This window comes from Chiloscyllium plagiosum, unplaced genomic scaffold (genome assembly GCF_037043375.1).
Source record: "Chiloscyllium plagiosum isolate Xiang-an unplaced genomic scaffold, Cpla_swu_hap1 HiC_scaffold_30, whole genome shotgun sequence".
Taxonomy (NCBI): domain Eukaryota; kingdom Metazoa; phylum Chordata; class Chondrichthyes; order Orectolobiformes; family Hemiscylliidae; genus Chiloscyllium; species Chiloscyllium plagiosum.
In genome coordinates, this window is record NW_028270168.1 from 55,571,569 (window position 1) to 55,596,420 (window position 24,852).

At 41.8% G+C, this 24,852-nt stretch overlaps 1 protein-coding gene and 1 pseudogene across 1 annotated transcript; both read right to left on the bottom strand.

Moving 5' to 3' along the window:
• Positions 1-5,767: 5,767 nt before the first annotated feature.
• Positions 5,768-9,259, bottom strand: LOC148142201 (putative G protein-coupled receptor 139). The gene is made up of 2 exons (XM_087977027.1): positions 9,190-9,259; positions 5,768-6,684 (listed from the first exon to the last, which is right to left on the bottom strand). The coding sequence occupies exons 1-2, from the start codon at positions 9,257-9,259 to the stop codon at positions 5,768-5,770; spliced, it is 987 nt and encodes a 328-aa protein (XP_087833153.1).
• A 7,720-nt stretch (positions 9,260-16,979) lies between these two features.
• Positions 16,980-20,469, bottom strand: LOC148142202 (putative G protein-coupled receptor 139; annotated as a pseudogene).
• Positions 20,470-24,852: the final 4,383 nt, after the last annotated feature.

Below are 24,852 nucleotides of genomic sequence, written 5' to 3' on the forward strand. Positions count from 1 at the left end.
GAGAAGGGTCTATGGGTCAGGAAGGGGAGTAGTGAGAGAAACAGTGGACCAGGGTTTTGTGGTGGGTTGGCCAGCAAAGAACGGCCACAGTTTCCAACCCACCCATCCCGCTCTGTTATCTGCCACTACTCCCTGCTCTAATCTTTCACATTAGCAGCCAACGCAGTAATAACGATGTGCATGTTTACAATTTTCCTTCAGTCTCAGTCACCAGCACATGAACACACATCTCCCAACAGCATACTGCACACACTCCTCAGTTAGCACAGCAATGATTTGATGCAATAACCTTTTTGTCAGATCCATTTACATCAAGATAAACAAACAGTTAAGAGAGAAATAAAAAAAAATACAAAACTAACCAGATAACTTAAGCAGTTTCCATGATGTATGGAGCTTATTCCATTTGATTAAAAATATGCCCCTCGTCTTGAAATCCCCAGCCGTGGGATAGGACACCTGCCATTCATCCTATCTATGCCCCTCAGGATTTTAGAAACCTCCAATAGGTCAACCTCAACCTCCTATGCTCCTGTGAAAGAATCCCTGCCTAACCCGCATCTAATTATATCCCAATCCTTCCATTCTCAGCAACATCCAGGTACATTTTTTGAACCCTCTCCATCTGAATCAAACATCCTGACACAACATCCTCAGAGACTCTAGCCATACCACCATACATCAAAGACAACTCTGAGATGACTACCAGACTTGTCCAATCCCTTGCCATCATGGTAGCCCACAAACCTACCTACATATTGAAACTGATGAACGTAATGGACCCTAATAGACAAGGTTACTAAGACCTTTATATGCCATTACTCAAAAGACGGCTCAGTTTGAATGGGGATATGGACAGCCGAAAGCATTTATAACCGCTAAGTTGGCCGTAGAACTAACAGATCGCCAGCTCCTTGGATATCTGGCTTCGCCTCTGAATGACAAGTAGCGAGTGGAGCTTCTAGCAAAGGCAAAAAGGGAAAGCAATACCTTTGGGCTTCAGGTCCAGAAAACTGTCTGAGGCAGCTACACGTTATTTGAACATTAACTTCCGGCCTGCTATTGGGCTCACGTCGGGCAGACCGGTGTGCAGAAAATGCTCCTCAGACCTGAATGACCAATTCGGATGAGAGTGTTATCTGACATTGTGACTCACAAGATTGGTACAGACTAACAAAGCTCCACTGTAAAATGGAAATGGGACATAACTGACGGAGACAAGATAGGCACGGTGCCCCAATGGTTAGCACTGCTGCCTCCCAGCGCCAGGGAACCGGTTCCTGCTAAACTGCCCATAGTGTTCAGGGATGTGTAGGTTAGGTGCATTAGTCAGGGGTAAAATGTAGATTTGTAGGGTCGGGGAATAGGTCTGGTTGGGTTAATCTGGAGGGTCAGTGTGGACTTGTGGGCTGAGGGCCTGTTCCCACACTGTAGGGATTGTATAAAAAAGGGAAAGAACAGATTGCCAAACTCAATGAATAAATAGCTGAATACCCATTAGGTGAATAAACCCAAGTTCCGACCTGGCCATGTCTGCAGCTCCCGTTCATTGGGGTGGGCGTTCCGGTCAAACAACTGCTCGAAAATACTTGTCACTGGGCTCGGTTCACTGATGGGTCTGTCCCTGGAAGGCTGGCCGATGGTAGTGGCCACGAGTGGCATTGAATCCCTTTGCACAGAGTATTATCCATTGTGAAGGAGGTGGAGTGGGGAGTGAGGTGCGGGTGCGTTGGAGGTGGCCAAGCCGGTATGCCGAATGGGCAACTGTGGTCCGAGCACGAGACCAAGAGTCAGATTCTGCACATGTATACTGACTCGTGGGTGGATGCTGATCACCTTGGCTGTATGGATGCCGAACTGGCAGACACATAATTGGAAGGGTGTTGGGAACAAAATAATGTAAACAAACATGGGGGAAGGCGCTGCACATAAAAATTACTGTGTAGCATGTTAATGCCCATGTAAAGAATGGCTCGGAATCTGCTGGTCATAACAATACTGGAGACGGAATAATAAAAGCCAGAAGAATTGAAGATACCAGCGAAGAGTATCAGGCTGGAAAATGGGTTCATGAAAGGTCAGGACATTTAGGGTGTCACGGCACTTTGCAATGGGCAAGAAATCTAGGTTTGCACTTACCCACGGCAGGTGTAAAATATCTGAACAAGAAAAACACGTATCACTGCCGAAAAAGCCAATCAAAGTTGGAGATCAACCTGCTGAAATCTGGCAGATTGAATATATTGGCCCATTACCATGACAACAACGATATCAGTATCTGTTAACCACAGAGGTTACTTACAACAGGCTCATGTTAGCTTTCCCGACAATCAAAGCAAATCACAGTAACACTGGAACAGTTGATATCCGAGTATGATGAACCATCAGAAATACACTCAGATAAAATGCCTCACACTTCACAGGTCAACAGGTGCCGCAATGGGAAATATTGGATGTTCCACATTCCTTATTACCCTCAAACTTGTAAAACGAATGGGTGGATTATTAAAACAACAAACATTGTGGGGGTGGATCAAAGTGCCACTACAGGCATCGTATAATCTAAATAATCGACCTTTGAAAGGAGGGACATCGATGAGACCAATATTGAAAAATGGCGGCCAGTTACATCCTCCTACTAAACCTACAACATCTGACGACCTTTGTACAGGGGGAAAGGTGTGGGTGTACTTCGAATAACAACCACGGAAGATTAGAGTGGTGCTGAAATTAGTCTTGACTCTGATCTCCAGAATTTGCAGTCGTCACTTTCGTCCTATATACACTCACTGAAGCCTGGTGAGATACTAACCGACAGAAAAAGATATACACTTTGGATATTGATAACAGGACACGATGTAGCCAAAAATAAGAAAAAGGAGCATGAGTTGTCAAAGATAGTAGCTTCCCTACATTATGGAAATAAGCCCTTCGATCGAACAGGTCCACAGCGAACCTCCGAAGAATAACCCACCCTGACCCATTCCCCGGCACTTACCCCTGGCTAATGCACCTAACACCATGGGCAATCTAGTATGGCATAGGGGACTGTCAAAGAATACAGGAGAATATATTTGGACTGGAGAGTTGGGCAGAGAAGTGCCAGACAGTATTCATGTTAGGCAAATGTGTGGTGATGAATTTTGGGAAGTCTAATTCTAGAGCGAATTAAACAGTAAACGGAAGAGCCTTGGGTTAAGTTGATGAGCAGAGAGATCTGGCAGTGCAAGTCCATTGTACCCTGAAGGTTGCTGCACAGGTGGATAGAGTGGTCAAGAAGGTATATGGTATGCTTGCCTTCATCGGACGCAGTATTGAGTATAAGAGCTGGCAGGTCACGTTAAAATTGTACAAGACATTGGTTCGGCTGCATTTAGAATTCTGTGTATGGTTCTGGTCGCCACATTGCCAAAATGATGTGGACGCTTTGCAGAGGGCGCAAAGGTTTGTGAGGATGTTGCCTGGTATGGAAGGTGCTAGCTATGAAGAGAGGTTTAGCAGGCTTGGATTGTTTTAATTAGAATAAAGAAGATTGTTTAATTAGAAGAAAGAAGATTAAGGGGGAAAACTGATTGAGGTCCACAAAATCATAAAGAACATACACAGGATAGATCGAGATAAGCTTTTTCCGAGGATGAATGATTCAATAATGAGAGGTGAGAGGTGAAAAGTTTAAGGGGGATACGTATGGCAAGTACTTTACACAGAGGTTGGACAGTGCCTTTTGCAAGCCGAGGTCGGAGAGGCAGGCACCTTAGATTCATTTAAGATGCACCTGGACAGATGCATGAGTAGGAGGGGAGCAGAGGGATACAGATGCTTAGGAACTGGGCGATAGGTTTAGAAAGTGGATTTGAATCGGCTCAGGCTTGGAGGACATAAAGGCCTGTTCCTGGGATGTAAATTTTCTTTGTTCTTTTTCTTTGATGTTGATTTAACCTGAGGGTCACCATTTTTCAAACGAGTTGGTCAAATCATGTATAAAAGCAAAATACCGCAAATTCCAGAAAGCTGCATTCAAACGAAGAAATGTGCTGTTAAATTGGTCAGCATAGGCAAGTATAATGACAGATTTGAACAAACGTTGAATTGAATATTTCTGGCCAGCGGTGCTAATTTATGAGCACATTTGTTTTCGAGGCAAGGTCCACAATAAGCTTTCCTTCTGGTGGTCTGAGTTCCTAAAGTTTACTCAGCTGCAGTCAGGTAAGTACAACATACAAAAGAGTAGCAATTAATTCTTTTGTTTTACACAATTTTACACCATTCTAGAATTCTGGAATTCCCTTTGGCTTGACGAGTCAAAAGTTGTATTATTATCTCTGCTCTGTAAGATTTAACATTAATCATTGGATTTCTATTCCACTGACATTAACACTGTATCACGGTCAACATGTGGAAACATTTTGTCCATTGTTTCACGTCGTTGTCTTATTTTGCAATTACATCAAAGATAAGCTTACTGCCTCACGTGTTCGTAAGTTGACTGATACTTCTTGTGTGTGTGTGGTGTCATATCATTATTCCCATATTCTATGAGATCTTCTATGCTCTGCCAGGCTTTTCAGGCACTTTGGAAAAACCTGTTTGCACAATCTGCAAAAACCTGCATCAACCAGATTTGCGATTCTCAATCGGACATTTCCAAACAAGCAGTTCTCTGCATAAGATCTTTCCAATAATACATCATGCGTGATGCTTGTTGCTTGTGGTTATTCTGCTGTGTGCTACAGAGAGGGCAGTTTCTATTCTCGATGCAAATACAGTGCGGTTATTGCCTGACTTTGAAAAACCCAAGGAAGTGGATAGATGTGTTGACACTGTGATTGTCAGCGTGTTGATTGGTTATCAGCGAGGTGTGACAGAGGGTACACGTTTTGATGGACTGTATTGGTCAATCTGTTCGGTGAACGAAGTTCAACTATCTCAAGGAATAGTTCATGTTTAACTGTATATCAAGTTGGGTTTGTAGGCGGCAGTTATGTGAAAAGACACGAGATGCTGTCTTGTTGCAGTTTGTTCCATGATCATTTTACCCTGAGGGAGTGGATTTCGGGACATGTTTGAGTTGGTAAAGTAGTTGTCTGCTGGGTAGACAGTGCTGTGTTTCGTGGGTTGATCAGTTGAATAGAGGTCTAGTATCTGTATTTCCTTCACGGGAACTCAGCTTGATATAAAAGCCAATCATTCTTCCTTCAAAATTTACATTAGAAGTGATCGCCTGTTGCATGCACAAACTAATGCAAGACACAGCACGCCTTTCATCGACATGACACAGCGTGGCAAGTGCAATGTCCATCACGAAGTATCAACTCCAATTTCTCATTGATTTAAAGATGTCTCTTGGTGAATTTAACTTATGGATTCCGTGGCATTGAGTGGAAAACAAAGTAAATGATTCCCTCCAGAGAGCCAACGTGATATTGCATGCTTGAACAGCTGAAGTAACTATTGATTTTGTGTGCATAACCAAAAGCTAGTTACTAACTTTCTTAGATGAGAGATTCAAATATCCACACAGGACATGAAAGTTAAGAGACCCCACTGTTCTCTAGCCTCTTGTAAATGTAAAATATTGTGAAATATGCAATAAAAATGGGAATTAACAGAATAATCTGCAGGGCTGATGCACATGACTTTATAGAGTTCAGTCGTTACACTTTACACAACTTCAGAATTTCAAAGGTACTGAATGGAAAAGTTATTTGTCAAGAAAGCCAATAAAAGTGAAGGCTGCAATGTGAATGAGAGTTCATGTTGGTTTCTCTCATTTTGCATTTTTGAGCATTTTCGAAAAGAGTCTCAATGGATATTTCATAGCATTCTTTCCCTCCTCTCTGATTTGACTCTGCGTCCCAGCATAAATAAATGGATTGATGCAAGAGCTCAACAGCTGAAGCATGTATCCGCTTTGTTGGACAATAAATATGACTCTGCTGATATCAGAACCAGATGAATAGGGAATATTTGCAATTCGGACGTAAATGATTGTAACGAAGTACAACAAATATAACGAGATAAAGCTTCCCGAGATGCCAAAGAGTAAAACTATGGACTTTTTGCGCTTCTCCATCTCTGGGTCACTCTGATTCTCTCCATTGCTCTGAGCCCGGAGTCTCCTACGGGCTCGATTGCCTGCAAAAATAGGCCTGACAGTCAAAACATTTAGCAATAAAATCAGAATGAAGGGAAGACAAGGAGTTAAAATGGAACGAATCCAGTCATATGCAGCCCATTCCATGGTCGTGTAATATTCTACTTTTAGACCACAGAACCGGGGTGTATTGTCAACTATGTATATAGGTTCATAAGCAAAGTACACAAAGATATTTTTTATCAAGAACAGTGCAGACACAATTCCTATCACCCAGGAAGCCACCCTCTTTGTGCAATATTTTAATTTCAGATTTTGGCAACATATGGCCACAAATCGATCAAAGGTGAAAGCCACTGTTAACCAGACAGAACTGTCAATGACTGCAAAATTTACTGAATTGCGAACACTGCAAACTGGTGTGATAGACAGGAAACTAAATCGGAAGTAAATCCCAGCAATCCGGTTTAATATTACAACCGTGATAATGACCAGCAGATCTGTTGCTGCCATCGAGACAAGATAATATGTGATACATCTCGAGAGACCACATCTTCTTCGAGACAAGATCACAATCACTGCCAGGTTTGCTGCAATGGAAAGAGATAAGAAAAACAGATACGGGTTGCAATTTTGACTTCAAAAAACAATAATCCGTTTGGTGAATTTCTCATAAAATTTAGAATGTTTATCTTAATTCTATGTTGAAGGAATCCTTTGCATTATGAGCAATTGTACATTAGCCTCACCACAGCGCTCCACGTTTATAATGAAATGTTTTGATCGAATTTTAAAAATCATAGGAATCTGAAGAAACTTCATAAAGGAGAAACCAAGGAAACAAACACATGTCGGGACTTATATTACAAAAGAAATATTGAAAATACAGGGAAAAAAACAAAAATTTAAAAGTCAGTATAAATTTGGAAATGTAGAATTATGAGGACTGCATTCCACAGACAGTAGACGTGTGTCATTTCAATTCACTATCTTGGAAACATTTGCATTCATCTTGTTCATAAATATCCTAAAACAAACGTAAGTGAATCAGCACAGTGGGTGGCACGGTGGCACAGTGGTTAGCACTGCTGCCTCACAGCGCCAGAGACCTGGGTTCAATTCCCGCCTCAGGCGACTGACTGTATGGAGTTTGCACGTTCTCCCCGTGTCTGCGTGGGTTTCCTCCAGGTGCTCCGGTTTCCTCCCACAGTCCAAAGATGTGCAGGTCAGGTGAATTGGCCATGCGAAATTGCCCGTGGTGTTAGGTAAGGAGTAAATGTTGGGGTATGGGTGGGTTGCGCTTCGGCGGGTCGGTGTGGACCTGTTGGGTTGAAGGGCCTGTTTCCACACTGTAAGTAATGTAATTCTAAATCTAATTCAGCATTCTTGCGACTTTGTGGAGGTTGTTTACATAGGATATAATTGAAAATTTGATCTCTTCACTGGATTATGACTTGACAGCTTGAACCACAGGTTAAAATATTATATATCTTGGGTCATGTTGGGAACCATTGTTTTACCTAGGGTTATTGAATGCATTGAAGAAGTTGGGATTATTTGCCTTGGAGTGTAAAAGGCGGAGACGTGATTTGATTGATGTTTTCAAAAGCAAGGATGGATTGGAGAGTGCGCAGCGAGAAGCTATTCACTGTCATAAAGGGGAAAAATGAGAGCATATAAACCTAAAGCGCTGTAATAAAGAAGGAAGGGTGAAGTGAGAATTTTTTTTTTTGACACAGTGACTACCTAGGGTATGGAACAAATTTCCAAGGCAGGTCATGAAGGCAAGTGCAATTTCAGCATTCAAGACTACATTAGATAAGTGTGCGGATGAAAATTGTGTGCAAGAATATAGCGGAAAAGGCAGATATTTGCACTCGGTCATGATGCTCCTTCGAACAGCCAATGGAGCTATGAAGGGCTTGACGATACTGTGGCTATAAGCAGAGAATTTGGCCCTGTCTCAATTACAGACTAAAGTTGGTGGGGGTGGGGTGGGATGCTCTCTGTCTGCTACAGGAGTTGCGTGTGAGACAATCTGTTTTCGGAATTTGCATTTCTCCAAGCGACGTTATTATATTGGAATAGTTAATTAGTATTTGTTACCGTATCTATTACAGTATTGTGCTAAGTTTTCCAATACAGTTAAGTTAATCCAATTCCTGGCTTCTTTCATTGTATTTTAACTATAGTGAAAGGATAAAGTGTGTTTTTCTTTAAATGCAATAGTTTGGTAATATCAATTGCATTTGGAATGCAATACATTACATTTGCCTTTACAATAATAAAAACGTTAAGGTCTGGAATATCCACATATTTGAGGGGATTTGGTTTGGTCTATAGCACAGTGGGGACTCTTTCTGGGAACAAAGCCTCTGATTCCAGATTGATTTGACAATTATTGGCCTCAAAAGCGGCAAATGATAAAAATGAGTGTCTTTCATTTCACATGTTCAATGCGAAATTTCAGCCACAGCATCAGTCGCAAGTTCATGATGAAATCTCAATTACACTGTGATAATGGGGCGAAAATATTATTTATGCTCAATTCAACTGCAGTTACGCCAATTAAAATTCCTGGTACTTCATTCAAAACCGCTTTATCAACAACGTAAATGCAATTGCAATTACACTATGAATATAGTACATAAATTCAAACTCAAACGGTAGTAATGTACTATACCTACGTCTCCGTCATTAGATGCTGTTGGAAATCTCTGTGTCTCTCCTGACACAAGAAGTCTTTCTAAATGTACAGGTAAGGAATTGTGCAGGTAATATGAGGATATTGCGCAATGAATGTGGTGAAATGCCAATAATGAAGAAGACAATTTCGTTTACATTAAGATCATAGATTATGTCAGTAACATCATTCATCTGATAAAATGTGGAATTAACACCGTTACTGTATAAAATGACGCAAAAGTAATGATAAATTACATGAGTGAATTTTATTCGGATGGGACTTCTTATTGAATAAAATTGGAGAAAAAAAAAACCTTTAAAATGAAGAGAAAAAAAACACGACAGATGGAATGTAATTCCAAACACTTACTTGATGAGTAACACATCAGATACTAACGAGAATAATTTACCTGGAACTCCAATAGCGGCAAGGATCGGATAGTAAATGGCAAACACTGGACCTATCGGTATCCCATGCATTTCAAACTACACATTTGAGAGTTTTCTGCACTTCCTGGAAAAGTACTCACATTTGTACCTGATGTCAGTCTCCTGGGATAAAATTAAATCTCCAGGCGTGAAGTTTATTCTGAGAAAGAAAGTAGTGCAGCTGGTGCTCATTTATTTTTATCTGTTGATGGAACGATATTTTCTCATGTATTGAGATAATTTCTAAAGAGAAAAAGGTATGTGTACAGAATTGTCCAAATAATATTTATTCATAAGAAATAATGGACGCTTGGACAGTACCACTTAGTGCCATGGAGGAGAGACCGCTCCTGACCAAGCATGGCGAAGTTTTTTTTTCGAATATATGAAGACGTGTTTTCATTTTGATTTTCTGTGATTGCGTATGCTTTCCAAAAAGTAATGTGATTCCAAATTGTCCAAGATACTTACTCTCGTAAACATCATATGCATGCCTTAAGTGTGCACAGTCCAGTTCAGTACTGCACATTGGGTGTATAGAGGCAGACATTTTCATGTGTACCATACTGTAGTTTGACGTTAATGTTATGCTTATTTGTGACCTGCACAGTTGCCCGAGAGCAGGTCCATTTCTGCAAAGTTCATTCAGGCTGAACTTGTGAAAGTTAACAGAGGTGTATTCTGTGACAACATATCCTGTTCAGCATTTTGTATCTTTACCGAAAATTGGTCTATTTCATCAGTTACATTCTGTGTTCAATGTCATTCATTTAAGTTTAATAATGCGGAGTACGGCCAGATCCCGTTCAGGACCCGAACTTACATTTAGTGCAATGAAGATTATGTTCCATTTTGGCAGACCGGTCACTCAATTTAGTTGGACAGGTGAGCCAGTTCATATCGAAACAGGACAAGGCTAGTTCAAGAAATGCATATTCAGTTTTGACAAGTGCAGATCACTTACATTGAATGTGAAGTTGTTATGTTCAACGGTTTCATTTCAATTTTGATCAGTCCCGGTTTTCACAGGCAGCATCGAAGATCAATTATTCGAATTTTCATTTTCACCCTTTCAAACCTTCATTTTAAATTTTGATACTGACTTTCAATGCATTAAACTTTTCCAGTTTCTAACTATCAGCTGTCAATCATGATCACGGTGATGCAATCAACATGCACATCAACATTGAATGGACTCCGCTACATTGGCTTGTTTTAAATTGCATATCCCAGTTCACTATGTTTGTACATGTACAAGCCAGTTATACCGATGAAGCAACTTCCTACAGACAACGTTAAATTCGACATTTCCTGTTGCTTTGCTGGCAACAATCACCCAAACACAATTGGAAGATGCGAGAACAATGTCCTTTCCCGTTCCATGCGTCCGCTTTAGCAGTTTGTCCAAAACATGCACTTCAATGGCTTCTGCTAAATGATGGAACAGGTCCAGGGCAAGTTCACAATTTCGATCCAAAATGCGGATTCTTGACAGGAGACAGCGGATAGTGGGAGACGGCTGTTTTTTTGACTGGTGTACGGTCTGCAGTGGCGTGCCACAGTGGTCAGCGCTGCACTCATTATTGTTCCATAACTGTTTGTGATATCCATAAATTAAGGGTAAATGTAGGGGAATGGGTCTGAGTGGGTTACTCCTTGGAGGGTCGGTGTGGAGTTGTTAGGCTGAAGGGCCTGTTTCCATTCAGTAGGAAATCTTTTAAAAAAATCTTCAAAAGATATTTTTGACAGTTTGCTGATCCTGGGGGAATGGATAGGAAGGGACGGGGAGGGACGAGGATGGAGTGTGGGGGCAGGGGAAGGGTCTATGGGTCAGGAAGGGGAGTAGTGAGATAAGCAGTGGACCAGGGTTTTGTGGTGGGTTGGCCAGCAAAGAACGCCACAGTTTCCAACCCACCCATCCCGCTCTATTCTCTGCCACTACTCCCTGCTCCACTCTCTCACATTAGCAACCAACGCAGTAATAACGATGTGCATGTTTACAATTTTCCATCAGTCTCGGTCACCAACACATGAACACGCATCTCCCAACAACATACTCCTCAGTCCTAAAAATGTGTTGCTGGAAAAGCGCAGCAGGTCAGGCAGCATCCAAGGAGCAGGAGAATCGACGTTTCGGGAATGAGCCCTTCTTCAGGAATGACCCTGAAGAAGGGCTCATGACCGAAACATCGATTCTCCTGCTCCTTGGATGCTGCCTGACCTGCTGCGCTTTTCCAGCAACACATTTTCAGCTCTGATCTCCAGCATCTGCAGTCCTCACATACTCCTCAATCAGCACAGCAATGATTTGACGCAATAACCTTTTTTCAGCTCCATTCACACCAAGAAAAACAAACAGTTAAGGGAGAAATAAAAAAAATACAAAACTGACCAGGTAACTTAAGCAGTTTCCATGATGAATAAAGCTTATGCCATTTGATTAAAATATGCCCCTCGTCTTGAAATCCCCAGCCGAGGGATAGGACACTTGTCATTCATCCTATCTATGCCCCTCAGGATTTTAGAAACCTCCATAAGGCCAACCTCAACCTCCTATGCTCCTGTGAAATTATTCCCCGCCAGTCCCGCGTCTAATTATCACCCAATCCTTCCATCTCAGCAACATCCTGGTACATTTTGTTTTGAACCCTCTCCATCTGAATCAAACATCCTGACACAAAATCCTCAGAGACTCTAGCCATACCACCATACATCAAAGACATCTCTGAGATGACTACCAGGCTACTCCAATCCCTTGCCATCATGGTAGCCCACAAACCTACCAACATATTGACACAACTACTGATGAACATAATGGACCCTAATGTACCAGATTACTAAAACCTTCATATGCCATTACTGGAAAGACATTGAATGGGGATATGGACAACCGAAAGCATTTATAACCGCTAAAGTTGCCGTAGAACTAACAGGTCGCCAGCAACTTGGATATCTGGCTTCGCCTCTGAATGACAAGTCGCGAATGGAGCTTGCAGCAAAGGCAAAAAGGTAAAGCAATACCTTTGGGCTTCAGGTCCAGAAAACTGTCTGAGGCAGCTACGCGTTACACAGTATTTGATAATCAATGTCCGGCCTGCTATTGGGCTCACGTCGGGCAGACCGGTGTGCAGAAAATGCTCCTCAGACCTGAATGACCAATTCTGATGAGAGTGTTATCTGACATTGTGACTCACAAGGTCGGTACAGACTAACAAAGCTCCACTGTAAAATGGAAATGCGACATAACTGACGGAGACAAGAAAGGCACGGTGCCCCAATGGTTAGCACTGCTGCCTCCCAGCGCCAGGGACCCCGGTTCCTGCTAAACTGCCCATAGTGTTCAGGGATGTGTAGGTTAGGTGCATTAGTCAGGGGTAAAATGTAGATTAGTAGGGTCGGGGAATAGGTCTGGTTGGGTTAATCTGGAGGGTCAGTGTGGACTTGTGGGCTGAGGGCCTATTCCCACACTGTAGGGATTGTATAAAAAAGGGAAAGAACAGATTGCCAGTCTCAATGAATAAATAGCTGAATACCCATTAGGTGAATAAACCCAAGTTCCGACCTGGCCATGTCTGCAGCTCCCGTTCATTGGGGCGGGCGTTCCGGTCAAACAACTGCTCGAAGATACTTGTCACTGGGCTCGGTTCACTGATGGGTCTGCCCCTGGAAGGCTGGCCGATGTTATTGGCCACTGGCTGCATTGAATCCCGCTACACAGAGTATTATCTATTGTGAAGGAGGTGGGTTGGTGGGGGTGGGGGGAGGTGGTGGTGGGGGTGAGGGGAAGGGCGTCGATCCGGTATGCCGATGAGCAACTGTGGTCGGAGCACGAGACCAAGAGTCAGATTCTGCACATGTATACTGACTCGTGGGTGGATGCTGATCACCTTGGCTGTATGGATGCCGAACTGGCAGACACATAATTGGAAGGGTGTTGGGAACAAAATAATGTAAACAAAGATGGGCGAAGGCGCTGCAATAAAAATTACTGTGTAGCATGTTAATGCCCATGTAAAGAATGGTTCGGAATCTGCTGGTCATAACAATACTGGAGACGGAATAATAAAAGCCAGAAGAATTGAAGATACCAGCGAAGAGTATCAGGCTGGAAAATGGGCTCATGAAAGGTCAGGACATTTAGTGTGTCACGGCACTTTGCAATGGGCAAGAGATCTAGGTTTGCACTTACCCACGGCAGGTGTAAAATATCTGAACAAGAAAAACACGTATCACTGCCGAAAAAGCCAATCAAAGTTGGAGATCGACCTGCTCAAATCAGCAGATTGAATATATTGGCCCGTTACCATGACAACAACGATATCAGTATCTGTTAACCACAGAGGTTACTTACAACAGGCTCATGTTAGCTTTCCCGACAATCAAAGCAAATCACAGTAACACTGGAACAGTTGATATCCGAGTATGATGAACCATCAGAAATACACTCAGATAAAATGCCTCACACTTCACAGGTCAACAGGTGCCGCAATGGGAAATATTGGATGTTCCACATTCCTTATTACCCTCAACCTTGTAAAACGAATGGGTGGATTATTAAAACAACAAACATTGTGGGGGTGGATCAAAGTGCCACTACAGGCATCGTATAATCTAAATAATCGACCTCTGAAAGGAGGGACATCGATGAGAGCAATATTGAAAAGAGGTGGCCAGTTACATCCTCCTAGTAAACCTACAACATCTGACGACCTTTGTACAAGGGGAAAGGTGTGAGTGTACTTCCCAAAACACCCACTGAAGATTAGAGTGGTGCTGGAATCTAGTCTTGACTCTGATCTCCATCGTCTGCAGTCTTCACTTTCGCTCAATATACACTCACTGAAGCTGCTACTTATGGACAGAAAAAGGGATACCTAATGGATATTGATAACAGAACAGGAAGTAGCAGAAAGTAGGAAAATTAACGAAAGGAGCATGTTTTGTCAAAGATACTAGCTTCCCTCCAGCATGGAAATAAGCCCTTCGACCCAACAAGTCCACAGCGAACCTCAGAAGAAAAACCCACCCTGACCCATTCCCCGACATTTACCCCTGACTAATGCACCTAATACCACGGGCAATTTAGTATGGCATAGGGGACTGGCAAAGAATACAGGAGAATATAGATAGACTGGAGAGTTGGGCGGAGAAGTGCCAGATGGTGTTCAAGTTAGGCAAATGTGTGGTGATGAATTTTGGGAAGTCTAATTCTAGAGTTATTCAGTAAAGGGAAGAACCTTGGGTAAAGTTGATGAGCAGAGAGATCTGAGAGTGCAGGTCCATTGTACCCTGAAGGTTGCTGCACAGGTGGATAGAGTGGTCAAGAAGGTATATGGTATGCTTGCCTTCATCGGACGCAGTATTGAGTGTAATGCTAACATTGAACCATACATTGGTTCGTCTGCATTTAGAATTCTGTGTACGGTTCTGGTCGCCACATTACCAAAAGGACGTGGACGCTTTGCAGAGGGTGCAGAGGTTTACGAGGATGTTGCTTGGTTTGGAAAATGCTAGCTATGAAGAGAGGTTTAGCAAGTTAGGATTGTTTTCATTAGAAAAAAGATGGGGGGGGGGAATGATTGAGGTCTACAAAATCATGAAGAATATACACAGGGTGAATAGAGATAAGCTTTTTACGTGGGTGAAGGATTCAATAATGAGAGGTGAGAGGTGAAAAGTTTAAGGGGGGTACGCATGGCAAGTACTTTACACAGAGGTTGGTCAGTGCCTTTTGCGAGCGGAGGTCGGAGAGGCAGGCACGGTAGATTCATTTATGATGCACCTGGACAGATGCATGAGTAGGAGGGGAGCAGAGGGATACAGATGCTTTGGAATTGGGCGATAAGTTTAGAAAGTGGATTTGAATTGGTTCAGGCTTGGAGGGTGAAAAGGCCTGTTCCTAGGCTGTAAGTTTTCTTTGTTCTCTGTTCTTTGATGTTGATTTAACCTGAGGGTCACCATGTTTCAAACGAGTTGGTCAAACCATGTATAAAAGCAAAATACAGCAAGTTCTAGAGAGCTGCATTCAAACGAAGAAATGTGCTGTTAAATTGGTCAGCATAGGCAAGTATAATGACAGGTTTGAACAAACGTTGAATTGAATATTTCTGGCCAGCGGTGCTAATTTATGAGCACATTTGTTTTCGAGGCAAGGTCCACAATAAGCTTCCCATCTGGAGGCCCGAGTTCCTAAAGTTTACGCAGTCGTCTCGCAACAGTCAGGTAAGTACAACACACAAAAAAGTAGCAATTAATTCTTTTATTTTACACAATTGAACACCATTCTACAATTCTCGAATTCCCTTTGGCTTGACGCGTCAAAAATTGTATTATTATCTCTTCTCTGTAAGATTTAACAAATCATTGGATTTCTATTCCACTGACACCAACACTGTATCACGGTCAACATGTGGAAACATTTTGTCCATTGTTTCACGTCGTTGTCTTATTTTGCAATGACATCAAAGACAAGCTTACTGCCTCACGTGTTCGTAAGTTGCCTGATTTTTTTGTGCGTGGTGTCTATCATTGTTCCCATATTCAATGAGATCTCCTATGCTCTGCCAGGCTTTTCAGGCACTTTGGAAAAACCTGTTTGCACAATCTGCAAAAACCTGCATCAACCAGATTTGCGATTCTCAATCGAACATTTCCAAACAAGCAGTTCTCTGCATAAGATCTTTCCAATAATACATCATGCGTGATGCTTGTTGCTTGTGGTTATTCTGCTGTGTGCTCCAGAGAGGGCAGTTTCTATTCTCGATGCGAATACAGTGCGGTTATTGCCTGACTTTGAAAAACCCAAGGAAGTGGATAGATGTGTTGACACTGTGATTGTCAGCGTGTTGATTGGGTATCAGTGAGGTGTGACAGAGGGTACACGTTTTGATGGACTGTATTGGCCAATCTGTTCGGTGAACGAAGCTAAACCATCTCAAGGAATAGTTCAAGTTTAAAATTATGTTAAGTTGGGTTTGTAAGCGGCAGTTATGTGAAAAGATACGAGATGCTGTCTTGTTGCACTTTGTTCCATGATTATTTTACCCTGAGGGTGAGGAGTTCTGGAGATGCTTGAGTTGGTCAAGTCTCTGCTGGGTAGACAGTGCTGTGTTTCGTGCATTGAGCAGTTGAATAGAGGTCTAGTATCTGTATTTCCTTCATGGAATATCATCTTGATCTCAAAGCCAATCATTCTTCCTTTAAAATTAACATTAGAAATGATCGTCTGTTGCATGCACACAGTAATGCAACACACAGCACGTTTTCCATTGACTTTACCCAGCATGGCAAGTGCAATGTCCATCAAGAAGTATCAGCTTCAATTTGTCATTGATTTAATGATGGCTCTTGGTGAATTTAACTTATGGATCCCGTGACATTGAGTGGAAAACAAAGTAAATGATTCCCTCCAGAGAGCCAACGTGATATTTCATGCTTGAACCGCTGAAGTAACTATTGATTTTGTGTGCATAACCATCAGCTTTCTTCGATTAGGGATTCAAATATCCACACAGGATATGAGAGATTCTACTGTTCTCTAGCCTCTTGTAAATGTAAAATATTGTGAAATATTCAATATAACTGGGAATTAACAGAATAACCTGCTGGACTGATGCACATGACTTTATGGTGTTCAGTCACTATATATTACACAAGTATTAGATCAAAGTATTAGACAAAATTTCAAAGATATTCAATGGAAAAGTTACTTGTCAAGAAAGCCAATAAAAGTGAAGGCTGTAATGTGAATGCGAGTTCATGTTGGCTTCCTTCATTTTGTATTTTTGAGCATTTTAGCAAAGAGTCTCAATGGATATTTCATAGCATTCTTTCCCTCCTCTCTGATTTGACTCTGCGTCCCAGCATAAATAAATGGATTGATGCAAGAGCTCAACAGCTGAAGCATGTATCCGCTTTGTTGGACAATAAATATGACTCTGCTGATATCAGAACCAGATGAATAGGGAATATTTGCAATTCGGACGTAAATGATTGTAACGAAGTACAACAAATATAACGAGATGAAACTTCCCGAGATGCCAAAGAGTAAAACTATGGACTTTTTGCGCTTCTCCATCTTTGGGTCACTCTGATTCTCTCCATTGCTCTGAGCCCGGAATCTCCTACGGGCTCGATTGCCTGCAAAAATATGCCTGACAGTCAAAACATTTAGCAATAAAATCAGAATGAAGGGAAGACAAGGAGTTAAAATGGAACGAATCCAGTCATATGCAGCCCATTCCATGGTCGTGTAATATTCTACTTTTAGACCACAGAACCGGGGTGTATTGTCAATTATGTATATAGGTTCATAAGCAAAGTACACAAAGATATTTTTTATCAAGAACAGTGCAGACACAATTCCTATCACCCAGGAAGCCACCCTCTTTGTGCAATATTTTAATTTCAGATTTTGGCAACATATGGCCACAAATCGATCAAAGGTGAAAGACACTGTTAACCAGACAGAACTGTCAATGACTGCAAAATTTACTGAATTGCGAACACTGCAAACTGGTGTGATAGACAGGAAACTAAATCAGAAGTAAATCCCAGCAATCCGGTTTAATATTACAACCGTGATAATGACCAGCAGATCTGTTGCTGCCATCGAGACAAGATAATATGTGATACATCTCGAGAGACCACATCTTCTTCGAGACAAGATCACAATCACTGCCAGGTTTGCTGCGATGGAAAGAGACAGGGAAAACATAATTTGGTTGTAGTTTTGACTTCAAAAAACAATAATCCATTTCCTGGATTTCTCATAAAATTTAAAATGTTTATCTTAAATCTATGTTGAAGGAATCCGTTACATTATGAGCAATTGTGCATTAGCCGCACCACAGCTCTCCGTGTTTATAATGAAATGTTTTGATCGAATTTTAAAAATCATAGGAATCCGAAGAAACGTCATAAAGGAGAAACTAAGGAAACAAACACAAGTCGGGACATACATTACTAAAGAAATATTGAAAATACAGGAAAAAAACCCCTAAAATTTAAAAGTCAGTATAAATCTTGAAATGAAGAATTATGAGGACTGCATTTCACAGACAGTAGACGTGTGTCATTTCAATTCACTATCTTGGAAACATTTGCATTCATCTTGTTCATAAATATCTCAAAACAAACATAAGTGAATCAGCATTCTTGTGACTTTGTGGAGGTTGTTTACATAGGATGTAATTGAAAATTTGATCTCTTCACTGGATTATGACTTGACAGCTTGAACCACAGGTTAAAATATATATCTTGGGTCATGTCGGTAACCATTATTTTACGTCGAGTGATTGGATGCACTGAAGAAGATGGAGTGTAAAAGATGTAGACGTGATTTGATTGATGTTTTCAAAATCAAGGATGGATTGGAGAGTGTACCGAGAGAAGCTATTCACTCTCATAAAGGGGAAAAATTGAGAGCACAAAAACCTAAAACGATGTGATAAACAAGTAAGGGTGAGGTGAGAAAATTCTTTTTGACACGGTGACTACCGAGGGTATGGAACAAGTTTCCAAGGCTGGTGCAATTTCAAGACAATATTCGATAAGTGTGCGGATGAAAATTGTGCGCAAGAATATAGAGGAAAAGGCAGATATTTGCGCTCGGTCGTGATGCTCCTTCGAACAGCCAATGGAGCGATTAAGAGTGTGACGTTACTGTGGCTACAAGCAGAGAATTTTGCCCTGGGTGATATTTGAAGAAACGTTTAAGACAGTAGTGGATAAAGAGTAGAGCTGGATAAAGTACAGCCGGTCAAACTGCATCAGACCAGGAGTGGATTCGACATTTCAGGTCAGCACGTTTCATCAGAACCTGAACCGGCGACTCCTTTCCTCCTCTGTGCTTTTTCCGGCTACAATATTAATTTACTCTGACTCTCCAGCATCCGCAGTTCTCAGTATCTCCGAGCGGTACCAAGCAGTGCACCAGGACCAGTAAACGGCTCGTGTCGCCTTGTTTTCTTTTAAAGTTGCAACAACTGGAACAACCTGTCTGGGTGCGGCCAAACGCTCACGAAAGGAAGATTTTTTGTTTAGTTTGCCGCAGTTGCTCTAGGAGTCTTAAAAAGATGGAAGCTATTGTTTCCCTGTCTCAATTACAGCCTAAACCCGGGGGGTTCTCTGCCTGCTACAGGAATTGCGTGTGAGACAACGCAATCTGTTTTCTGATTACGCGTTTCTCCAAGCGATGTTATTATATTGGAACAGTTAATTAGTATTCGTAACTGTACCTATGACAGTACTTTTAAGTTAATCCAATTCCTGGCTTCTTACAATGTATTTTAACTATAGTGAAAGGATAAAGTGTGTTTTTCTTTAAATCCAATTGTTTGGCAAGATCAATTTCATCTGGAATGCAATACATTATATTTGCCTTTACAGTAATAAAAACGTTAAGGTCTGGACTATCCACATATTTGAGAGGAATTGGTTTGGTCTATAGCACAGTGGGGATTCTTTACGGGAACAAAAACTCTAATTCCAGATTGATATTAGGATTATTGGCCTCAAAGGAGGCACATGATAAAAGTGAGTGTCTTTTATTTCACATGTTCAATGCAATGTTTCAGCCACAGCATCAGTGGCAAGTTCATGATGAAATGGGACGAAAATATTATTTATGTTCAATTCAGCAACAGTTACGCCAATTAAAATTCCTGGTACTTCACTCAAAACCGTTTTATCAACAACGTAAATGCAGTTCTAATTACACTATGAATATAGTACATAAATTCAAACTCACTAACGGTAGTAATATACCATACCTACGTCTCCGTCATTAGATGCTGTTGGAAATCGGACAGTTTGATGCAGTTGAAGCAATGAGTGTTACCTGACACAAGAAGTCGTTTTAAATGTACAGATAAGGAATTGTGCAGGTAATATGAGGATATTGCGCAATGAAAGTGGTGAAATGCCAATAATGAAGAAGACAATTTCGTTTACATTAAGATCATAGATTATGTCAGTAACATCATTCATCTGATAAAATGTGGAATTAACACCGTTACTGTATAAAATGACGCAAAAGTAATGATAAATTACGTGAGTGAAACTAACTGAATTAAGTCGGATGACGACTTCTTATTGAACAAATTTGGAGACAAAAAAAACAACAGGTGAAATGTAATTCCAAGCACTTAGTTGACGATTAACGCATCAGATGCTAACGAGAATAACTTACCTGGAACTCCAATAGCGGCAAGGATCGGATAGTAAATGGCAAACACTGGACCTATCGGTATCCCATGCATTTCAAACAACAAATTTGAGAGTTTTTTGCACTTCCTGGAAAAGTACTCACATTTGTACCTGATGTCAGTCCCCTGGGATAAAATAAAATCTCCAGGCGTGAAGTTTATTCTGAGAAACAAAGTATTGCAGCTGATGCTCATTTGTTTTTATCTGTTGATGGAACGGTATTTTCTCAGGTATTGTGACACTGTCTAAAGCGAAAAAAGATATGTATCCACAATTATCCCAATAATATTTATTTTTAAGAAATAATGGAAGCCTGGACAGTACCACTTAGTACCCTGTAGGAAAGACCGCTCCTGACCAAGCATGATGAAGTTTTTTTTCGAAGAAATGAGGACGTGTTTTCATTTTGATTTTCTGTGATTGCGTATGCTTACCAAAAAGTACTGTGATTCCAAATTGTCCAAGATACTTAGTCTCGTAAACATCATATGCATGCCTTAAGTGCGCACAGTCCAGTTCAGTACTGCACTTTGGCGTACAGAGCCAGACGTCTTCATGTGTACCATACTGCAGTTTGACGTTAATGTTATGCTTATTTGTGACCTGCACATTTGCCCGAGAGTAGGTCCACTTCTCCATAGTTCATTCAGGCTGAACTTGTGAAAGTTAACGGAGGTGTATTCTGTGACAACATATCCTATTCAGCATTTTGCATGTTTACCGAAAATTGGTCTATTTCATCAGTTACATTCTGTGCTCAATGTCAGACTGGTTTGGTGCCATTCATACTGCAACAAATTTAATCATATATAATTCTTCGGCACTTGATCATCAGAATTGTTAAATTCAGTACAGTCACATGCATTTAAGTTTAATAATGCAGAGTCCGGACAGATCCAGTTCCGGTCCAGAAATTACATTTAGTGCACTGAAGATTATGTTCCATTTTTGGCAGACCGGTCACTCAATGTAGTTGGACAGGTGAGCCAGTTCATATCAAAGGAGGACAAGACTAGTTCAGGAAATGCATATTCAGTTTTGACAAGTGCAGATCTGTGCACTTACATTGAATGTGAAGTTGTTACGTTCAACGGTTTCATTTCAATTTTGATCAGTCCTGGTTTTCACAGGCAGCACCGAAGATCAATTATTCGTATTTCCATTTTCGCCCTTTCAGACCTTCACATCGTTCATTTTAAATTTTAACATTGACTTTCAATGCATTAAACTTTTCCAGTTTCTGACTGTCAGCTGTCAATCATGATCACGGTGATTCAATCAACATGCACATCAACATTGAATGGACTCCGCTACATTGCCTTGTTTTAAATTGCATATCCCAGTTCACTATTTTTGTACATATACAAGCCAGTTATACCGATGAAGCAACCTCCTACAGACAACGTTAAATTCGACATTTCCTGTTGCTTTGCTGGCAACAATCACCCAAACACAATTGGAAGATGCGAGAACAATGTCATTTCCCGTTCCATGCGTCCGCTTTAGCTGTTTGTCCAAAACATGCACTTCAATGGCTTCTGCTAAATGATGGAACAGGTCCAGGGCAAGTTCACAATTTCGATCCAAAGTGTGGCTTCTTGACAGGAGACAGAGGATGGTGAGAGACGGCTGTTTTTTTGACTGATGCCCGGTCTGCAGTGGCGTGCCACAGTGGTCAGCGCTGCACTCATTATTGTTCCATAACTGTTTGTGATATCCATAAATTAAGGGTAAATGCAGGGGAATGGGTCTGAGTGGGTTACTCTTTGGAGGGTCGGTGTGGAGATATTCGGCTGAAGGGCCTGTTTCCAATCTGTAGGAAATTCTTTAAAAATAAAATCTTCAAAAAATATTTTTGACAGTTTGCAGACACCGCGGGAATGGAGAGGAAGGGACGGGATGGGTTGTGGGGGCAGGGGAAGGGTGTATGGGCCAGGAAGGGGAGGAGTAGGAGAAGCACTGGACAAGGGTTTTGTGGTGGGTTGGCCAGCAAAGAACGGCCACAGTTTCCAACCCACCCATCCCGCTCTATTCTCTGCCACTACTCCCTGCTCCACTCTCTCACATTGGCAGCCAACGCAGTAATAACGATGTGCATGTTTACAATTTTCGATCAGTCTCGGTTACCAGCACATGAACAAGCATTTCCCAACAGCAGACTGCACATACTCCTCAGTTAGCACAACAATGATTTGACGCAATAACGTTTTGTCAGCTCCATTCACACCAAGAAAAACAGTTAAGGGAGAAGTAGAAAAATACAAAACTGACCAGATAACTTAAGCAGTTTCCAAGATGCATGAAGCTTATTCCATTTGATTAAAAATATGCCCCTCGTCTTGAAATCCCCAGCCGAGGGATAGGACACCTGGCCATCCATCCTATGTATGTCCCTCAAGATTTTAGAAACCTCCAATAGGTCAACCTCAACCTCCTATGCTCCTGTGAAAGAATTCCCCGCCTATCCCGTGTCTAATTGTAACCCAATGCTTCCATTCTCAGTAACATCCAGGTACATTTTGTTTTGATCCCTCTCCATCTGAATCAATTCCTTCTGACAACAAGATGACCAGAACTGGACACGTGTTCAAGCGTATTCAAGAAGAACAGCCACCGATAAACACGGCCCAATGATTCTTAAACAATAAATCCAAACAAGTAGACACAACACACCCAGAGACTCTAGCGACATTACCATACATCAAAGACATCTCTAAGATGACTACCAGACTACTCCAATCCCTTCCATCATGGTAGCCCACAAACCTACCAACATATTGAAACAACTACTGATGAACCTAATAGAACCTATACCAACAACCAGCAAATGAAATGTCATTGACAAAATATCATGCAAGGACCGTAACAAACACTATACTGTATTGGACAAACAGGCAGGATACAAGAGCACCAACTAGCCACCAAAAGATGTGACCCACTATCACTAGTATCCTTACATACAGATGAAGAAGGACATCACTTTGACTGGGACAACACGTCCATCCTGGGACAGGCTAAACAGAGACATGCACAGGAATTCCTCGATGCCTGGCATTCAAACAGGAACTCCATCAATAGACACGTCGATTTGGAGCCCATTTACCAACCCTTGAGGAAAAGAGCCAGAAATGATATCACCCACCTTAACAGAACAAGACAGGTAAATAGAAAGCAGGACAGAACGCCAGCGCTTCATTGGAGGCTCACTGATGATGTTACCTAACATGGTGAAGAAACATCTGAAAACAAACCTGCCAGCTCAGCGAACAAACTTACAACCTGAACCACAACCTGAGTTATGAATCTTCTCAAAACTTGCAAAGCATGGATCAGTACTTGGAAATATGACGTTGTGGCCATGACGGAGACTTGAATACCAAAAGGGGCGGGAATGGTTTTTGGATGTTCCAGAGTTTAGATAGTAATGGTGGGGGTGGGTGAGGGGCGGGGGGGGGGGGGGGGGGGGGTAAAAGGGGTGGAGCAGTGGCATTGCTAATCTGGGATGTATCACAAATCCAAAAAGGGAGGTTCTCGAGGAGGGTTTGTCTGCAGTCAGTGTGGGTAGAAGTCAGAAACAGGAAAGGAGCAGTCCCTTTATTGGAAGTTTTCTACAGACTTCATATTAGCAACAGAGTAACAAGGGATTCAGATATGCGTCAGCTGCCACCGGCCGCTCATGAACCACATTGTCTGGATGACATCTTGATCTGCAGACTGACGGCAACTGACGGAAGCTCTTGCTACACTGGGGCAACATACATGAGACAGAGTCTGGAAAGTGTACCCAAGAAAGATACAGGCAGCAACACCATCAATGCAGTTATTGGGCATTCAGTGGACAAAAGGGAATAGAGTCATCGCTTAATAAGTAAAGAATAAAATACAGAAATGGCTGTTGCAACTAGCAAGACTGGGGCACAGAACTTTATGGATCTGCTCAGATATTGGCGCAGACATACACCTCACTGCACCAGGTTACTAAGACATTTATACGCCACTACTCGAAAGACAGCTCAGTTTGAATGGGGAGATGGACAACCGAAAGCATTTAAAGCTGCAAAAGTGGCCGTAGAACTGGCAGGACGCCAGCTCCTTGGATATCTGGCTTCACCTCTGATATAGCTATGTGGAGCTTGCAGCAAAGGCAAAAAGGGAAAGCAATACCTTTGGGCTTCAGGTCCAGAAAACTGTCTGAGGCAGCTACGCGTTACACAGCATTTGAAAATCAACTTCCGGCCTGCTATTGGGCTCACGTCGGGCAGACCGGTGTGCAGAAAATGCTCCTCAGACCTGAATGACCAATTCTGATGAGAGTGTTATCTGACATTGTGACTCACAAGATCGGTACAGACTAACAAAGCTCCACTGTAAAATGGAAATGGGACATAACTGACGGAGACAAGAAAGGCACGGTGCCCCAATGGTTAGCACTGCTG